Genomic DNA, 21,287 nt, shown 5'->3' on the forward strand with positions numbered 1-21,287 from the left:
CAAAGGGGAATGGAAGGAGGAGAGAATGGGAAGAGTAAGTGTCAGCCTGTTTCTGACCTAAGACAAGTTCAAATTTCCATTATTTTCAAGATTCTATAAATTCTTTTAACATGCTAAATCGCTGCAGACTTTAACTTCTGTAATAAATTATATACACTATATTTAAATAGAATTTTAAATTACTATGTTATTAATGTTCAAAAGCAGAGTGGTTTCTGACAATGAATGGTTAATTCAAAACTAACATGATTTGATTTCAGGAGTTCTGGAAAAAAATTGTTTAAGTATGTTTTAAGCTTTTTCTGATGTTAATTGAGAAGTCAGAAAAAAAAAAAAAAAGTACTTGAGTTTGTGGTTAGAATTGGCACATTGTTTACCGGTCAGGTGTTCTTTCCCTAACTGACACAAGTGCTGAATCACTAAAACCAACACTTCTAACCTAGAATAAAACTTTTTAAATCTAATTACTGTTCATAAGAATCAGAAAATTGGATAGCCAATTTCATTACACAGATTTGTAGAAAACTTGCTCCATTTTCCAGTAAGTTATTTTTTCTAACAAAATTTTAAATGAGGACCATTCATTACCATTTAAAAAGCATTATTTCATGTAAAAAAAAGATATGTTTCTTATTTAAGTAAATGTCATCTTATTGCTTTTGTTAAGTCTTAGTTTTTAAAAAGGGCAGTGATTCCAAATGTTTACTAGTAGTAAAGCAGATGTGCTAATTAAAATGTAAAGTTTTTAAATTCAAGAATTTGGACGTTGCACCAAAAACATTTCTAAAAATAATTTTTCAGATTTTTTTACACATTACTTGAAGTTACTTTCTCTTTTAGCAGTGCCTAAAAAAAATTAATCAGTATCATAATATCCAAAAATATTTGTATACATAATATACAAAAACATGAACTAACACACTTAAGGCAAAATTTCTATATTCTCTTCCTTTTGTAAATCTTGCTCAATGTGAAATAATTGAGACCAATAATTTTTACCAATTAAAATGAATTTAGGGGGGCGCCTGAGTGGCTCAGTGGGTTAAGCCTCTTCCTTCCGCTCAGGTCATGATCTCAGGGTCCTTGGACTGAGCCCTGCATCTGGCTCTCTGCTCTCAGCATGGAGCCTGCTTCCTCCTCTCTCTCTGCCTGCCTCCCCTCTGCCTACTTGTGATTTCTCTGTCAAATAAAAAAAAAAATCTTAAAAAAAAATAAAATGAATTTAGGAAACTAATATCCCAAACCAAAATGCCCATTTTCATGGCATCTGAAAATCTAGCAGACAATACAATTTTTACTTAACCTCTTGCTCAGTCATTTCTTTATACTTACAAAATGAAGCAAGCACGTGAATAATCTATACTTACATGATTATATGCAAAACATATGCCAGCATTCCGTTTTTTAACTTTGTATTGCATAGTCAAGTTCGGTACTTAACAATAAATAGGTTAGAAATGTTTAAGTGTGAACACACCACTACAGATGTGAATAATGTACTCCATTATACAAAAATGTCCACATTTTGGAACATCTCCACTTAAGTAAACAACACAAAAATTTTTCTGGCAGTTACTTTGCTCTACACCTTTTGTTTGTAATACAACTGCAATTACTCTTCTCTGAGCTGCTTTTGTTTGTTGTTAATGTACCTATTTTAGGACTTTCTCCTAAAATAAGCCCTGTTTGAGCTAAATTTTAAGGAAAAAAGTATTCCATTCAAGCCCACAAACCAAAAAGCATTGAACTTTTAAAATTCTTTTACATTTTGAAACTTCAAACATTTTGATTCTTATTTTTTAAAATGTAATGTTTAATTTACACTGAAAGGGTACCTTCTCATTGACCCATAGTGTACGGCCTGAAGGCATTCTAGGAGCCAAATTATACAGTTAACTGAAGTGTCAAGTCTGAGATAACAAAACAAGGCTCCACAGTTTTCATAGAAAAAAAATTCAACATAATTTCAAACAATATTATGCTGTAAAAGAATGTAGCTACAAATGTGATTTTGCATATTACCAAATATAATTTCAATTCATATTTTTTAATGAAACTGAATATTTAAGTTTTCTGAATTCTATTCTGATACTCATTTTAGTGTCCAGCTGTATGCCAGTGGCAGAAACAGAGCAGATTTCCATTTATTTAATAAATCATTATCAATTTTAAATTTGGAGATATAATGAGCTTTACTTTATTTTAAAGCTCTGATATAAGGGTGCCTGGGTGGCTCAGTTAGTTAAGCATCTGTCTTCAGCTTGGGTCATGATCCCAAGCTCCCGGGATCAAGCCCCATGTTCTCTGCTCAGTGGGGAGCCTGCTTCTCCTTCTCCTCCCCGCTCAAGCTCTCTCTCGTTATCTCTGTCTCTCTCTCTCTCTCAAATAAATAAATAAATAAAATCTTTAAAAAAAAAAAAAAAAGCTTAGATATAAAAGTTTTCAATTTTCAACATCTGTGAACTTAGGCTGTCCTAACTCTCAACAGCAGATTCATGACTGTGAAGCTCAACAGAACATGTTACAAAATGCAGAAAAACCCCACTTTAGGAATATTGTTTTCTTGTCTTTAGTAAATATTTATACATATACTGGGCGGCCAGGTGGCTCAGTTGGTTAAGTGTCTGACTCTTCGTTTCGGCTCAGGTCACGGGCTTGTGGTCATGAGATCATGAGATCCAGTCCCACATGGGGTTCCTGGTCAATAGGAAGTTTGCTTGAGAATCTTTCACTCTCCCCTTCCCCCAGACCCTCCCATGCTCTCGCGTGCACACGCTCTCTCTAAAATAAGTAAATAAATCTCTTAAAAATACATAAAAAAATAAAGTATAAATTCATGTAGATAAATACTGGCATTCTGTTTTGATTTGCTAAAATTCTTTTTTAAAAATGTGGCAGGCCATATTTCCTTAGATTTTTGTATAATCTCATTCCTCATAAGACCACATGAACCACTATCAGTGTTGTGATAGTGGTTTCTCAAAAAGAGAAAAAAAGGTTTTTCGTGCCTGAATACTTTAACCCTATGAAATATGAATAAATGCTTGTTGAAAGCAATGCCATAATTTTCAGATTTGCCCTGCTTTTACTAGCATGTCCTTAGCTGAGTAAGCCTGAAGAAAATTAAGTTCAATTAGCCATAAATAATTATGTTGGCATTAAAACAGGTGTAATTTTTTGCCATATGAACTCTCATATATGCATCAAATCCATAAAAGTCATGTTCATATAATGCACAATTCACTAAGTATCATTATTCACTGTACTTATTCAACCATTTTTAGAGTTAATTATTTAATGTCATACTTATCAAATTACAATCACAGTCATTAATCAGTAATAAGTTATTAAAAACACGGATGGTCTATAATGATAGGATTCACTACAGAATTTCATAAACTCTTTAGGTGGGCAGAGCAAGAAAAAAGCCCTAAGTTTTATCCTTGGGCCAGAGGCAGGTGATAATGGCAAATAGATGGTGGCCTTGAAAATGGAAATAATAATAATCATCTCACAAGATACCTCCAAGGATTAAATGTCTTTATAAACATCATGAATTATATTTACACATATGAACACTAAATTTGTGTACAGGTAAGCATAAATAAAGTTTCATTTATTTGCATATGTTGTGTTAGATATATTTAGATATATTTATGGATAGACAAACACACATATAAAATATATTTATATATGAATTACATATGCTTACACACCCAAATCTATATACAAAGGGCAGAGCACAGTGCCTGGCCCATAATAAGGCTTCAGGATATAGAGCTACCATTAAAATTAATTACCTACCATAAACCATGTGCTGAAAGCAAACGTTTATCCCTGACACTCTCTTAATTTAGTGCTTTACGCCATTTCTTTTCATCATTGAACTACCTTACTTTTTCCTGCTTCTCCACCAACACACAGGAGGATTTGAGGGTTTGGGGGTTTTGTTGTTGCTGTTTGGCTTGACAAGCTCCCCCTCTGTCCACACCTCCAATGTTGGTCTTCACTGAGACCCACATATTTCTTTGGACCTGACATAGGGACTATAGGACAATCCCTGAAGAAACAAGTCTTCTTTCATCCACTTATGAATTTGTAATGATAAACCTGGCAAGTCTACTACTCCTGTTAAGTCAGACATACGTTTTTTGTTTTTTTTTTTTTTAAGATTTTATTTATTTATTTTACAGACAGAGATCACAAGTAGGCAGAGAGGCAGGCAGAGAGAGAGAGAGAGAAGGGGAAGCAGGCTCCCCACCGCCCAGAGAGCCCGATGTGGGGCTCGATCCCAGGACCCTGGGATCATGACCTGAGTTGAAGGCAGAGGCTTTAACCCACTGAGCCACCCAGGCGCCCCCAGACATACGTTTTTGATGGTCCAATATTCATTTGCATCTGAATCTTCTGTGGCAGCTTTAAACTCATTGGACTCTAACTGAATCATGCCTCCAACTTCAAAACCACTGCTGCTCTTGTAATAACTCTTCAAAGTAATATTTTTAAATCTGCTCTTGTAATAACTCTTCAAAGTAATATTTTTAAATCATCTACCACATTTACTTAATCCAGGAACCTCAGGTCTGTCATCAGCTCCTCCCACTTGCTGCTCATTGCTTCTCATATACTTTCAAGTTCAGAAGACTCTACCCAAAAAGACCAACGGATTCTGTCTAGTCCCCATATTTTTAGCGGCTTTTAATTTCTGGTGTTTGTCTTACATCTACACAAACTAGCATGGATGTGAGGTTTGGGGTTTTTGTTTGTTTGTTTGTTTGTTTTTGCCTTTCTGACTTTTTGTAATCAGAAAAACACACTACAAAGTAACATCTTTTAAAAGTCCTATTGATTACAGAATAAATTCAATATCCTTATTACAGTTCAGAAGCCATTCAAAATACGTCCGTAACTACCTGATTACCTACTATTCCCTGAGCTGTTCCTGGACGATATTTTGAATGTTGAAACTTGTAAAACATTCTAAGCACTTTTCTCTCATTCTGAGAACTTCTTACTTACCTGCTCATCTTCATATAGGCTGTAGCACCAAGCAAAAAATGCCACCACCTCCTGTCAAGCCCTATCGGACTTCTTGGGTCATAAGCTGTGCTCTCCCCAGTGTTCTCAAAACAGTTCTTGTCTAGTAGAGCACATTTTGCATTGTTTCATAAATACTGATTTTAAAAACCAATCTCCTTTTACTGACTATGGAGTTCTTAAGGACAAAAGCCATATTTCATTCATTTATAGAAGGAAGAAAAAACAGAAGGAAGAAATGAAGGGAGATAGATATGTAATATTAAGAAATAATTTCCATGATTTTGGAAGGAAAAAAATAACATTTTTATATTCAAAATATGGTGCTTAAAAGTTTTATCTCCCCAAAGGGGCAAAACATCTTCACAGTATTTAAATTTTCCTATAAGAAACATATTTGAACATTGTATTTATGGACTCATTGAAGCAAAACTACGCTCTGACTTCTGCAAATGTGCGGTTTCATCAGCATTGTCCTTCTTGATAAAGAGTGAAAAAAATGGGTGATGGTGTCTAAATTCGTTGTGAAGAGAATTCTAGCATTGTTTCAGTTGTTTTCCTAATTTAGATCGGTATCTCCACATTCCCAATTCTTTCAAGAGTAAATTGGAATGTACAAAAGGCTCTTATGCGGGGCTCTGCATGATTTCCTCTCTGATATAATTTCTGATCACTCTCCTCTTCTTTCCAATCTCACTGGTTTCTCACTTTTTTTTTTCTGAAATATGCGAATACATCCTTGCCATAACATTTTGCTGAAGATGTTCCTTCAGCTTGGAAAGCCATTCACCCAGATACCTGTTTGAATAACCCTCTCATTCTCTCAATTAGAGTGAACATTTTCTAACCTGAGTTGTTCCTGTGTAAAAATTTGGTTAGTTCTTCCATTACCTGGAATTTAAGGCTTTAGAAAATTTGAGCTAACTCAACTAGATCCTAGATGTAAAGATAAGAGATAAAACTCTTCTAAAAGAAAACTATGCAGTAACGGGTTGAAATGCTCAAACCCTGGACATTCCAAAGAAAGGACTAGCCCTTTGACAGGCTTCTAAGAGATAAAATCTAAATCCTTGGAATATCCTGCCTGAAAATAGTATTTCTGTACATCTGGATTCTTGGACTACACCAGATAGTATATGATAACGATGTGATTTATGATGAATGCCTGTTTTTATTCACATGGGTCCTGGATCACACTGTTTCACTTGACCTTTAGAGAGGCTGGAGACTCAGTAGCTAGGGTCTGTTACACAAATATTCCATGCCTGTGTGACCGCTGCAATAAAAACCCTGGACATGAAGGCACAGACGAACTTCCCTAAACTGGAGATACTCTGTGTTGTGACACATTAGTGCTAAGAGATTTAGTACTTTCCATATATCTCCAGCAGGAAAGGACAACTGGCAGATTGTGCCTGTTTTCTCATGAACTCTGCCCTATATTATGCCATTTTCCTTTCCTGATTTTAATCTGTATCCCTTCCCTATAATATACTATAACTCTGAGTATAACAGTTTTACTGAGCTCTGTATTCCTAAAAAAATCATCAAAACTGGGGGTCATCTGGGGAACTCCTCCAACATAAAGCATAGGGAGAAGCTTTTGTGATCTCAGGTTAGTAACATGAGAATAAAAACATGAGCCCAAAGGACAAAAAAAATTGATAAATTTGACTTCATCAAAATTTAAAATCTTTTTGTTTCAAAAGGTGACATTAAGAAAATGAGAAGAAAAATCACAGAAGGGAAGAAAATATTTGCAATTGTATACCCAGAATACAGAAATGATTTTTATATAAAATTTTATATAAAAAATAATAATTTTTTAAAAGATTTTATTTTTTTAACAAAGAGAGAGACACAGCGAGAGAGGGAACGCAAGAGGGAGAACAGGCTTCCCACAGAGCAGACAGCCTGATGCAGGGCTCCATCTCACCACCCTGAGATCATGACCTGGGCCGAAGGCAGCCGCTTAACTGACTGAGCCACCCAGGCACCCCACCTAAAAATAGTAATTTTGTATATAGAATAACTCAATAACAAGAAGACAAAGACAGGCAAAAAATCTGAAGAGATATTTCATTTAAAAAAGGACAAATTGCTATTAAGCACAGGAAAAAAAAATTCAACACCATTTGTCATAAGAAAATTAAATTTAAACTACAATGAGATACGATTGAGCAAAATATAAAAAACAGACAATACAAAGTTTCGGTAAAGATTTGGAGAAACTGAAAAATCTTAATACATTGTAAATGGAAATGTAAAAATGATACAGTATTTATAGTATCTCCAAAAGGGAATAATACAAGAGTCCTTTTACTGGGTGTTGGAAAACAAAATTGGTCTATCCATACAATAAAATACTAATAAGAAGGAACAAAATACCTCTATATGCTACAACACGGATGAACCTTAAAAATTATGCTAAGTAAAAACAGCTAGATGCAAAAGACTAAATACTGTGTGTGAAATGTGAAGGAAAGGCAAATTTATAGACAGAAAGCAGATCAGTGGTGGCCTAGGGCTGGAAATGCAAGTGACCATCATTAAGAAAGAGTCCAAGAGACTTCTTTGAGGAGATGGAAATGGTCTACAATCAGTGGTGCTTGCACAACTCTATAAATTTTACTAAAAATCACTTAATTGTACACTTATAATGGATTAATTTTATAGGCTAGAAAATTATACCTCAATTAAACTGCAAGAAAAATCTTGTAGGAAGAGACAGAAAAATAAACAAGCGACTTACATGGTATGTAAGAAAGAGATAGGTGTTCTGCTACAAACAAAATGAGGAACATGATAAGGATAGAAAATATAGAGAAGGAAGATGGTAAATTTGCAGTATCAAATAGGGTGGTCAGGGTAAGCCTCAGAGATAAAAGAGCTAGCCAAGGGGCTCAGCCAACGGTGGCTCAGAGGGTTAAAGCCTCTGCCTTCGGCTCAGGTCATGATCCCAGGGTCCTGGGATCGAGCCCAGCATTGGGCTCTCTGTTCCAAGAAAAGCCTGCTTCCTCCTTTCTCTCTGCCTGCCTCCCTGACTACTTGTGATCTCTGTCTGTCAAATAAATAAATAAAATCTTAAAAAAAAAAAAAAAAGAGCTAGCCAAGGTGACATCTGGTAGAAGAGCTTGCCAGGAGAAGGGAAGAGCATGAGCAAAGTTTTAAGTCAAGAACACATCCTCAAGTCTGAGGAAAAGTGAAGAGGCTGGTGTGGCTGGAAGGAGACTGGTAAACAGGAATTCATATAATTAATGGGAGTAAGGAGGGAAAAATATAGGGCCTTATTATCCATTGTAAAGTTTTTACTTAAAAAAAAATGGAGAGCCATTGGAGGCTTTCTGACAGGAGTGGCATAATCAGATGTACAACTTCAAAGTGTGACTCTGGATACTATGTTGAGAATAAATTTTAGATATGAATGAGTAGAAGCAGGGGGACCTGAAATTCAGCATATATTTTGATAATCCTGGCAATAAATTATGGTGGCTTAAACCAAGGAGCTTATGGGGGAAAAAACAAAACATGGGAAAAGGAATTTTGGCATCAACTTTTCTCTTTTTTGAAGTTAATTCCAAATTTCATAAAAATTAGAATACATAAAATATTAATAGTATTTCTCTGATGAAGTCATTGATAATTTCATGTTTCTGCATTTACCAATTTGCCAGTCATGTGCATACACTATTTCTATAAAACAGAAAAACCAACTGTCTCAAAATCCAGTTCATTGAATGTGATCGTAATGCAAGCAAACTTTCTTTTTTGCCAAATTTTTAAGTCAAAATGGTTACATAAGTGAGGCAAACAGTGATTAAACAGTAATGTTAGCAATATGGAGCGTAGCTAAAGAAGCAACAGATAATGTTTCCTGACCCAGAGTGGTGAACTCACTTTCCCATGAACATGCAGTAGCATTATTACCAAGCATTATTACCAACTTTCCTGGCATTACAGGACTGTCTCCTTTCTATGCCTGATGTTTAATTTTTTTTAATACGTACAGTTCTAATCATAATAAATATAACCTGTATCAATCAGGGAAGTTAAGGTTATGCTCATATAGCAAATAATCTCAAAGTCTTAGAGATTTAAACAATAAAGGTGTATTTTTCATTCCACTACATGTCCACTACAGGTGTGGGAAACCTATCTAATTATTATAGTCATTTAGGGACCTAAAGTGTCAAAGATTCCATTTCGACATGGTCTACCACAATGAAATATGTTAGATTATGAACAGGTTCATAAAACGTCTCCCTCCAAATGATACACATTATTTCTGCTCTCATTCCATTGGCCAATATAAGGCCTATGGCTACAAAAGTCAGGAATTATAATCTTATAATGTATTCCAAAGGGAAAATTGGAATAAATGAATACCATTTTTTCTTTATTCTTCAAATTTGTTCCTTGGTGATAAACTATTCTTTCAAAGAACTTAACATGATAAGGTGACACAAGTCAAGTAATCTACAATTATAATTATTCATGAACTAGCTTACCCAGGCTTTAATCTGGGATTTATGATGACACTTTATCTCCAAACACAGATCTCTAAAGTAGGCTACAACACTCCATAGAGTATTAAAGATGTGAGGTAAGAGAATAAAATATGGGCTTCAATTCATGTTCATTTCTATATTAAAAAAATAAGAAAATTAAGTTATACTAGTAGTTAATATAAGTGTTTTCTAATATTTAACTTTATTTTTTTAAGTTTTATTTATTTAAACAATCTCCACACCCAATGTGGGGCTCAAACTCACAAACCCAAGATCAAGAGCTGCATGCTTTTCTGACTGAGCCAGTCAGACATCCTTCTAATATTTCATTTTAAACTTTACTGATATTTACTATTAAAAAATCCTAGTTTATTCCTACATCAAATGGTCTCATGACAAAAATAGGCTACATTATACTAAGACTGGGAATTCCAGAAAATGAGAGTTAAAAGAATTGTCCTAATCAAGAAAAAGGAATCTTTGTGCACTGTTGGTGGGAATGCAAACTGGGGCAGCCACTGTGGAAAACAGTATGGAAGTTCCTCAAAATGTTAAAAATAGAATTACCCTATGATACAGTAATTGCACTACTGGGGGTTAACACACAAGAACATAAAAACATGAATTCAAAGGGTTATATATACACCCCTGTGTTTATGGCAGCATTATTTACAATGACCAAGATATGGAAGCAGCCCAAGTGATGACTGTGGTATAAAGATGTGGTGTATGTACAATGGAATACTATTCAGATTTCAAAGGTGAAATCTTGCCATTTGCAACAACATGGATGGATCTAGAGAGTAAAATAAGTAGTCAGAGAAAGGAAATGCTGTATGATTTCACTCATCTGTGGAATTTAAGAAAAAAAAATGAACGAAGGGAAGAAAAAAGAGAGAGAGAGAGAGACAAACCCCAAAACAGACTCTTAACTCCAGAAAACAAACTGATGGTTATCAGATGGGAAGTGGGTGGAGGTGATCTTGATGGGCACCAAGTGATATATGAAACTGCTGAATCACTCTATTGTACACCTGAAACTAATGTAACAGTATATGTTAACTACACAGGAACTAATTTTTTTTTAAATTGTCCTAATCATTCATTGACTTGCAATACTTCCATATAATGTATTTTATATGCATCAAGTTACATTGATTTAAGAATTATTATAATCTAATTTTAACTATACTAACTCACAAAATAGACAATAACTTTGCAAGAGGCTCACAAAGACACTTGAGAATTGAAGACTACAGAGCCCGTCAAGAAGAAAATGGCAGAGTGACACATCTATTCCTAGTACTAACTTGTCATCAGCTGCATACAACTACTACCTAAAGAAGCTGCCAAAATCGGATTTATGAAGAGTATTTCACATATAGATTGACAGCCACCAACAGTAATGAAAATCTGTTCTAAGTATATGTTATATATAGTGCATATTGCTGATTTTCTCTTGACTTCTCTTACAATTTTTATTACAGTATATGTTTTAGAATGACCATAAATGTCAATAAAGAAATGCATATATAAAGGGTACTTGTTCATTTTTTTTAAACTGATGAACTCTATGATCAAATAAAGTCCTGATCAATTAAGTCACAGATGGGGCATTCCAGCCGTGATCTCACTCTGTGGCCAAAACTGGCTTTTCAATTGTCTACCTGAAATTTCTACATGGATAAATAACAGATATATTTATATGTCACATGACCACTACAGAGCTTTTGCACTCCACACTGAAGCCCTCTTCCCCTGGTCTCCACAACCACTCTACCGAATGCACAAACATCTATCTTCTCTTATGACTTTCCTTTCTGCTTTCTTCTCTATGTTCGAGGTGACAGGAATATTTTTCTATCCCCCAGACTAAGCTCTTTTTGGTCTCCAGATGTTTACACTAGCTTTTCACTTTGTCCGGAACATTCATCTCCTAGATCTTTTCTTGGCTAATTGCTCCTCATCCCTCAGGCTTCTGCTCCTAAATCAGTTCTTCAGAGTGGCCTTTCCTGATCACTTTATGTTATAGGCCCCCACTGACTTCCCCACCCACCAGTAGATTACGCACACCTAGAGCCTTCAAGGCTTACACAATCTGTGTGTACCCACATCCTCAGCCTCATCCCCATCATCCTCCCTTCAGTTGCTCTGCTTCTTTCTTACCAGCTTCCTCCGAGTTGCCCGATTAGGTGAAGAAAGCTGTTAGGTGGTTTGCACTTGCTCTGTCCTCTGTGGGAATGTTCTTCCAGGTCTGTGAAAGGCTTATTTCTTCAGTTTATTCTGGCTCCTGCTCAAATTTCATCTCATCAGAGATACTTGCCTTAATCATCCTATCAAAAACTCATCCCTGGGGTGCCTGGTGGCTCAAAGGGTTAAGCCTCTGCCTTTGGCTCAGGTCATGACCTCCGGGTGCTGGGATCGAGCCCTGCATCAGGCTCTCTGCTCAGCGGGGAGCCTGCCCCCCGCAACTCTGCCTACTTGTGATCTCTCTCTGTCAAATAAATAAATAAAAAATCTTTAAAAACAAAAATGCATCCCTTCTGTCTGCCTGTTCACTTCCTAGATAGTTTTCATGGCACTTGTAAATATTTTAAATCAATCATTTGTTTGTCATTTGTCCAATGCACTGGAATATAGGATCCAGTAGGATAGGGGCTTTGTGTTTTTCCCCACTGTAATTCTATCCTGTTGAACAATGCCTGATCAATATTATCATAATTTATATACACTATTCCCTGCTGAGCTTCACTTGATGTTTCTCTGTAAAACAGGCTGTTAGGATCACTGTAGTAGAATCATTATCCTTGCCTTTTATAATTATATTTTAAGTTAATTTCTAGGAGTCAGATGTTTATACATATTATATATTGACACATATTGCTCAATTGATTCCTAGAAAGTCTATAATGGTTTACATTATAAACCATTATATGGTTTATAATGCCTCCTCTCATTTCTATACATTTATGCCTATAAGTTTTGTGAATCTTTTAATATCTGTGATCTCAGAGGTGATTAAGAATGATTTATTACTTATTAGCATTTTATGGTTAATAAATTTGAAAAATTTGGGGGTGCCTGGGTGGATCAGTCGTTAAGCATCTGTCTTTGGCTCAGGTCATGATCCTTGGGTCCTGGGATCAAGCCCGGCATCGGGCTCCCTGCCCAGCGGGAAGCCTGCTTCTCCCTCTCCCACCTCCCCGTGCTTGTGTTCTCTCTCTCGCTGTCTCTCTCTCTCTCTCTGTCAAATAAATAAATAAATCTTTTTAAAAAATTTTTTTAAATAAATAAAATACATTTGAGAAATTTTTATATGATTTCTGGTATATGAATTGCCCTTTATATATTTTTCCATTTTAAAATTTTTATTCATTTTTGTTTATTGTTTTTTAATGATTTTTATAAACATTTATGCATTTTTTAATAAAGAAATTTTCTATTTCACAAGTTCAGTTTTTCATTTTTTAAAATCCCTAGTTTAATATATTCTTCTATGGTTTCTCTGAGTGTTCTTATTGTTAATGTTTTAACTTTTAATGTTTTTTTCTCCATATTTAATTTATGTTGGTACATGTAACAGCAGTGGAATTCAAATTAGTTTTATTTTACATTTTAGGAATTATTATTATTATTTTTTAAGATTTTATTTATTTATTTGACAGAGATTACAAGTAGGCAGAGAAGCAGGCAGAGAAAGAGGAGGAAGCAGGCTCCCCGCCCAGCAGAGAGCCCGATGCGGGACTCAATCCCAGGACCCTGGGATCATGACCTGAGCCGAAGGCAGAGGCTTTAACCTACTGAGCCACCCAGGTGCCCCGATTTTAGAAATTATTGATCAGTTTTCCTCATTATATATCAACATATGGTACTCATAATAATAGTTAAGATTTCCTGTAAGATATCTATGGGCCAGTCATTTTGCTAAATATTTTACATACAATAGCTCAATTAATCTTCATATCAATCTTCAGGGTTATGATGAAGCCTATTTCTCTTGAAAGAGGGACAGAAAAATGTCAAACATTGTAACTTGACTGTGAAATCATCTCTCATTTGTAACAGACAGGAGGCAGAGTCTTGCATTTTTAACCTAGTTTTATGCTTCATATCAATAGTGCTATGTAATATGAGCAACATCTTATTAGAGTATCATTCTGCCTATTATTACTGTGGTTAAGTTGGGAGCATTCAAACCAGTGCCACTTTTTCTCAAGTTCCCTCAGACCTCTCTTCTCCCAAAATCTCCTGTCATGGAATCATAACCACAAGATGGGCAAAACCTGGTTTGACTTTCTATACTATTAGAAGAAGCAAAAATAATATAAAGAATATGTTTCCCTGCACTAAAAACAAGACACCAAAATACTGAGAGTAGATACTTAGAAAAAATATTCCAAAAGAAACCTGGAAAAGTCATATTATTATCTAACAAAATAGACTTTAATAAAAAAATCATTTGGAAAAAGGATGACAAAAATAGAGTAAGAAGCTATAACCCTCATTATTATAAGCACATGCAACAACTCAACCTCAAAAATAAAAGACAGAAATGAGGAGTGATCTAGATAAATGAACAACAAAAGGATTTCTTTTATATAACTCTTTCAGAAAATGATAAAGCAGATGAAAAATACACAATGAGAGCAAGATTCAAACAAAACAATGAAAAACTCAAGCTACTTGGTATATATGGAGAAATGTTATACCAAACAATAAAACATATGCTTTCTTTGAGCACATATGAAGTACTTCCAAAGTAGGTTATGTCATACCATAAAGTGATAGAAGTCTTAATTTCAAAGAAACAATGTAATACAGACTATTATTTTCTAACATACAACAAAATATTAATTAAAAGCAAAAGAAAAGCTAAGAATAGTTAAACAGCTAAAGAAATCCCATATTATCAGTAAATAAATAAAACAGTCATTGGATTAAAAGGAATAAACTGTGAGCTGCATAATCAATCCTACTTGACAAAATTCACAAGACACAGTTAAAGAAATACTTAGAGGAAAAATTACAGTTTTAAACTATAATCAAGAGAATCATGAAATGTCTTTAAAATGACTACTGATTCAACCTAGGATATTAGAATATAAGCAAAGGAGCAAAAAGAGAAATGAAAGAAAATAATGAAAATCAAGTCAGAAATCAATGAAAAAAGCAAAAGAAGAGGGCATATTATCAAAACCAAATTCTGATCTTCCTCCAAAAATTCTGTGGTCGGTCAATAGTTCTTATAGGAGATTTCTACCAAATTTTAAGGAAAAATTCCAAAGTTTTTTTTAATTACCAAGAAAATAGAAAACAACAAAAATCTCTATAGCTAATTTTAGGAAGTTAGTGTTGCCTTGAATTGAAAACAGATGAATTTATTGGCTCATTTCAAATGTGATTAAATGTAAAAATCTTAAATATAAATTCTACAATTGTATTTTAAAAATGTATATTTAATATGAAAGGATCTTCAACTTGAAAATTCTTTTTTTTTAAAGATTTTATTCATTTATTTGTGAGAGAGAGAGAGAGGAAGAGCAAGAGTGGGGGGAGGGGCAGAAGGAGAAGCAGGCTCTCCGCTGAGCAGGGAGCCCCATGCAGGACTCCATCCCAGGACCCTGGGATCATGACTTGAGCTGAAGGAAGATGCTTAATCAACTAAGCCATCCTAAAAATTCTTAAAAAAAAAAAAAAAAAATTATTTTATTTATTTTTTTAGGTTATATTTATTTATTTGACAAAGAGAGAGAGAGAGAGCCTGTGATGAAGCAGGCAGAGCAGCAGGCAGAGGGGAGGAAGAAGCAGGCTCCCCGATGAGCTGGGAGCCTGATGGAGGACTCAATCCTAGGACCCTGAAATCATGACCTGAGCAAAAGGCAGAAGCTTAATTCACTGAGCCATCCAGGCACCCCAGATTTTTTTTTTTTGAGAGAGAGAGAGAGCATGTGCATGTGAGTAGGCATGCAAGTAGGAGTTGGGGCAGAGAGAGAGAGACCCTTCCAGCAGACTCCTTACTGAGCACAGAGCCCCATTCAGGGCTTGATCCCAGAACCCTGAGCTCATGACCTGAGTGGAAACCAAGAGTCAGACACGCAACTGACTGAATCACACAAGTGCCCCTCAACTCAAAAATTCTTTAAAGGTAATGTACATTAACAGACTAAAGAAAACCAAAGTACATTATTATCTTAATCAATGCAGAAAAAATATTCATGAAGTTCAGTATCTATCTACTATGAAAACACCTAGAAAGCAAGGAATAGATGAAAACTTCCTTAATTCAGTGAAGGTTAAATACCAATCTTAGAACATTAGACTTAAAGAAAGAATTTTTTATGTATTTTCTTTATGATAGGAATTAGACAAGGATTCCCATTATTGCTTAAATAGTATTGGAGGCCCTGGCCTACAATATAAAGATAAGGGGAAGAAAAGGTTGCAAAACAGTAGGAAAGAGATGCAACTCTTGATACTTTCTACTGGTATCAGTATCTATTGGTTTTAGGGAAACCAACACAATAAAAAAGATAAACTATTAGAATTAATAAGAGTTCATCAGTACCACTGATATTTACTTGATTCCTCTATATCAGTGATAGTCCATAAGAAAACAGAAGAAATATGATTAGCAGTCAATATAGCAATACATATATATATGTTTACATGTGTGGATTCTAGGAACTAATCTAGGAGACATTTTATTGAACTCTAATACTTTATCTAGATGGGTTTTGTTTTTATTTTAATGAAAGAGAAACTATGCTCGCACATAGGAAGACCTTACTATTTAAAAATCTGAATCATAATTAAAAGATCTCTATATTAGAAATCCCAGGTCAGAATGGCTTCATGTGGAAGTCTACTAAATATTTAAATGAGAAGTAGCACTAAATTTGCATATTTTAGAAGACTCCATCCAAGAAATTCTGTTAATGTCAACATAACTCAGTACAAAAACATGGTTAGGACACTATAAGAAATAAAAATTATAAGCTAATTTCATTCTCCAAAAGAGATACAAAAATCCTAAAAGAAAAAAAATTAGTAAACCAAATTTAGTGCTATATGACCAAGTTAGTTTTATTCCACAGGGAAAAGGCTTATTCGACATTTTAAAAATCAATACATACAAAAAACATATAATCATCACAAAAGTCACAGAAAGATTATGTGATAAATTAAACAGATATTCATGATTTAAAAAATTATCAGAAAATGGAAACTTATTTAACTTAAAACATACTTCAGGATGAATTACTGAAATCTCTCTGTGGTTGTGATTTTTTTATCATTATTCCTATTCAGTATTATAGTAGAAGCACTAGTCAGTTCCTTAACTGAAGGAAAAAAAAATACAATAATTGGAAGGAAGAAATAAGATCCATCAATATTCATATAATAATAAATATGTACATAACAAATCCAAAATAACATAAAGGTATTATTTTTAGAATTCAAAAAACATAACAAAGAGAAAATGAAAGTCTCCAAAATATATTATTTATAATGGAATGAAAAAGTCAAATTAAGAATAAAAGGAAGTATAAGAACTCCACAAAAAAAAGCTATAAAATGAAAGGAGATCTATATAACTAGATAGCTATACCAGGTTTATGGGTCAGAAGACTTAATTTAAAATGATGCCAATTCTCTCTAAAGCAAGGCATTGCTAAGAAAATGCCAAGAAGACTTTTGTGAAAGTTGATGAGTTAATTCTAAAGTGTATACGAAAATTCAAACTGCCCAACTTGAAGGAGAATAATAAATTAGAAGAACTTATTCCATAGTATAATTCTCAAATTTGGCTGCATATTATAGTCATCAGGGCTATTTTCCAAAACCTGATGGTGATACTGTATCTTTTACATAATTAAATCCTTATCTTTAAGGAGAGATCCAGCATTGTTATTTTTTTATATTTTCCAGGTGTTTCATGTGCATCCAAATTTGAGAGCCACAGCCCTTGCAGCATATTATCATATACAATATAAATTATGTATTATTCCAAACGTGCATTAATTAAGATAGGGTGAAACTAATGTAAGGATAACAATTAGTCGAATGGGACAGAATAGAAGCTATGGAAAGAGACCCACCCACACATGTATGGACACTGTTTATGAGTAATATAGCACAGTAAGGCAGTAGGAAAAAGGCAGTTTTTCAATCAAAGTCACTGCACCAATTGCCTCTATAGAAGAAAAAAATAAACAGTGATTTCAATCTCAAATCATATACAAAAAATATCAATTCTAGTAGACTGCAGATCTAAAGGAGGGAGTAAACAAATGGGATAGATGCTAAGAGAACATCTTCATGAGCTTAAAGAAAATCTTCTTTGACAACACACAAAAAGGAAAATAATTATTAACTGACTACACTTACACTAAAATTAAAAACTTACATTCATCAAAAGCTGCCATTTAAAAAATAAAATGTCAATCTATAGACTAAGAGAGGCTATTTGCAACACAAGTTGATGACAAAAGGTCAGGACCCACTCTATATATATACATAGATACATATGTAAGTGTGTGTGTATAATCAATAAAAAGAAGTTACAAAATCCAATAAATAGATGAGCAAGAGACATGAAAAATGTTTTCATAAAATAGCATTTCTGGGGGCCCCTGGCTCAGTCAGAGAAGCATGCAACACTTGATCTCAGATTTGTGAGTTTGAGCCCCAAGTTGGGTGTGGAGATCACATAAAAATAAAATCCTTAAAAAAAATAAAATAGTATTTCCAAAAGGCCAATAAACATATGAAAATGTGACCAATCTCATTAGTCACTGGAGAGATTCAAACTCAAACCATGAGCTACCGTTATACTCTAATCAGAATAACTGCAATCATGAAGACTGATAACATCGAGTGTATTGCCAAAGACGCAGATCACTTGGGACTCCCAAACACACGCTGCTAGTGGGAATGCAAATTAGTATAATTACTTTGAAAACCTGTTTTACGTTATCTATCCAGGCTGAACATACACATACCATATGACATGGCAATTCCACTTATGTATATACCTAGGTAAATGCACAGACTTGTGAACACACATGTATAGACATGTGAACACACTTGTACAAGAATGTTCATGACAACATTACTGGTAACAGCTCCAAACTGGAAATAATCCAAATGCCCATGAGCAATAGAATGGATATATAAATTGTGGTATAGTTAACTAAGAGAATATTATACACATTGAAATGAATAAGTTATATAGAACATCATGGATGGATTTTACAAAGATAATGTTGAATATATATGCCAACCAATGAAGAACACATACTATAATTTTTTCATTTATGTAAAGTTAATAAATGGACAAAAGTCAGGATAATGGTTACCTTTGGGGAGGATGGTAGATAATGATTGAGAAAGGGCACAAACTGGGGCTTTTAGAATATTTGCAATTTTCTATTTCTTGACTTGAGTGTTGGCTGTATAAATGTGTTTACTTTGTGAAAACTCATCAAACTGTATATTCTTTTCTCTTTCTTATTTATTTATTTATTTGACAGAGAGAGAGGGAGAGAGCACAAGCAGGCAGAGCAGCAGGCATAGCAGCAGACAGAGCAGCAGACAGGGGGAGAGGGAGAAGGAGGCTCTCTGCTGAGCAAGGAGCCTGACAGAGGGCTCATCCCAGGACCCTGGAATCATGAGCTGAGCTGAAGGCAGTTGCTTAACCAACTGAGCCACCCAGGTGCCCCTGTACATTCTTTTCTCTTAATTGAAGTATAATACAGTAGTAAAACATTTAAGAATGATGATAGTCAGAACACATGGAGAAATAAGCTATCTTCTTTTATAAGAGTTAATATAAAAATGTCAAATTTTCTCAAGTTAATCTATAAACTCAATACAACCTGATTAAAATTCTAGTAGCATTTCTTCAGTAACAAAATTAATTTCTTTGAAAACACAATTACACATCTATGAATAGCTAAGTCAACTTAGCAAAAAGGCATAAAAACAAGGGTCTGGTCTATACATGAAATATATTACACGCTTAGCCTGGAACCATTGTTACACACATAGGGTGATTTGAGAACAACTGAAAAAAAGACGAGTGGAGTAGAAGAAATATTTCAGAGACAGACTGATCCAGATGTGAGCCCATAATATGATTTAAAGTAGCAACACAAATCAATTGGGAAAGATGACTAGCTTAGTAAATGGTACTGGGAAATCAGGTTTATTATATGGAAAAATCTAAAATTGGATCGCTCTACAATGTATCACAAAGTGTCTTCCAAGTGGATTAAAAACTAAATGAGAAATATAAAACTGTAAAGTTGATATACAATAATAAAGAAAAATATCTTTGTAACTTCTCATGCAAAGCTTCAAAAGCACAAACCATGAGACCAAAAAAAAAATGATTTGGGGTCGGCTTAGGAACAAAGATATATTTCATAATATGGTCTGATTCCACATAATCGATTTACAAATGAATTCAACAAAACCCTATGTCAAACTGATGATGACAGCAGGTGAGTGTGTGTATGTGTGTATAAGCTAGATCTGACATTTGTCAATCTTTATTTCATAATATAATATCCAAAACACGATTTTGTCTATGAGTAGGACAGATTTGCCTACCAACAGTTATTTAACTTAATTTCCCAGTAGTTTTTTTGAATCTAATTCTACCACTCTTGTGACTAGAAACATGTATTTTCCTAGAAAATAACTCTTTGTCTTACATGTTTTCAAACTCACTCCTTAAAGATTCTAGGGTATGTTCCGTAGGATTTAACATTCTTTTACTGAATTAACACAGTAAGTCACCTCAAAACACACTAACTTATTATTCAAGAATCTTAGCTGAACTCTAACTTTTCAACATAGATTCTTACAAATCATCTTCGATTAGCAGATATTAATTTCTATGCCTTCAAATCAGAATGTCATTATTTAAGGAATTAGAGGAGTTAGACCACTACAGAAAAAGTGAGAGAAATGTTGGCATAAGCAACACTGCAAAGAGGTTAAGAGTTTGGTTAGTTTTTCTTTCTAAACACTGTGTTTTTAATAGCTGTTTTATTAAAAAAAAAAAAACACTAAATTTTATTTTGCATATTCTAGAGATATAAACATGCATAGTAACTCTTCATTCCTGGAGTATAACCCACTTCAAAGAAGAGACATGTTGGACTGTTAAGAGGCCTACAAAAAAGCTCAAAAAGCTTCACTTAATTCCTTTTCCCTTACCTACCCCAGAGTCCTATCTAGTTTCTTCTCTCTAGCACTCTGGGATTGTAACCACCTGTCCGTTAATTACTTTCTCTCTTTTGTGATTACCTTTCTTTCAACAGAACTCACATATTGTCTATTAAAATTTCTCCTTCCAGTTCCCAAAAGTGCATACCTTATTAGCAGTTTCTAGCAGCCAAGGGAGAAGAGGGTGCTTACCTTCAAAATAGATGCCTGACTGGACTTCTAGGACCCTAGGAAGCGTCCTGAGGTCAAGGGAGTGAACGAACTCTTCCAGCGACAATGCCATGGCTTGGGTCTTGCACAGTCCAAGCACTTACAGAAGCTCCTGCCTTCTGGGTGTCACTTGTTTGCAGCTGTTGTCCTTGCTGATCATTCCTCCTTCGGGCAGGCAAGGATGTCGCACTAGAGTCCCACTAGGGTGGAGTAACTCTGTGTGGGGAGGACTGTGAGGAGAAGAGGAGGAGGCAGGGGACAAAAGGTGTGACAGCTCTTTTTGTTCTCATTGTGGCT

General features: G+C 34.6%; 1 protein-coding gene across 1 annotated transcript in view; it reads right to left on the reverse strand.

Annotated features, from left to right (window-relative positions):
- The window catches only part of LOC111147764 (protein THEMIS-like), a 64,460-nt gene extending 43,393 nt beyond the window's left edge, over positions 1-21,067 (reverse strand). Inside the window, exon 1 of the mRNA XM_022503992.1 lies at positions 20,973-21,067. Within this exon, the coding sequence (XP_022359700.1) occupies positions 20,973-21,063 (91 nt within the window). The 5' untranslated portion in view covers positions 21,064-21,067. The remainder of the gene's footprint in view (positions 1-20,972) is intronic.
- Between the last annotated feature and the right edge of the window lie 220 nt (positions 21,068-21,287).

This window comes from Enhydra lutris, unplaced genomic scaffold (assembly GCF_002288905.1).
Source record: "Enhydra lutris kenyoni isolate GAN:26980312 unplaced genomic scaffold, ASM228890v2 scaffoldscaffold17, whole genome shotgun sequence".
Lineage (NCBI taxonomy): Eukaryota > Metazoa > Chordata > Mammalia > Carnivora > Mustelidae > Enhydra > Enhydra lutris.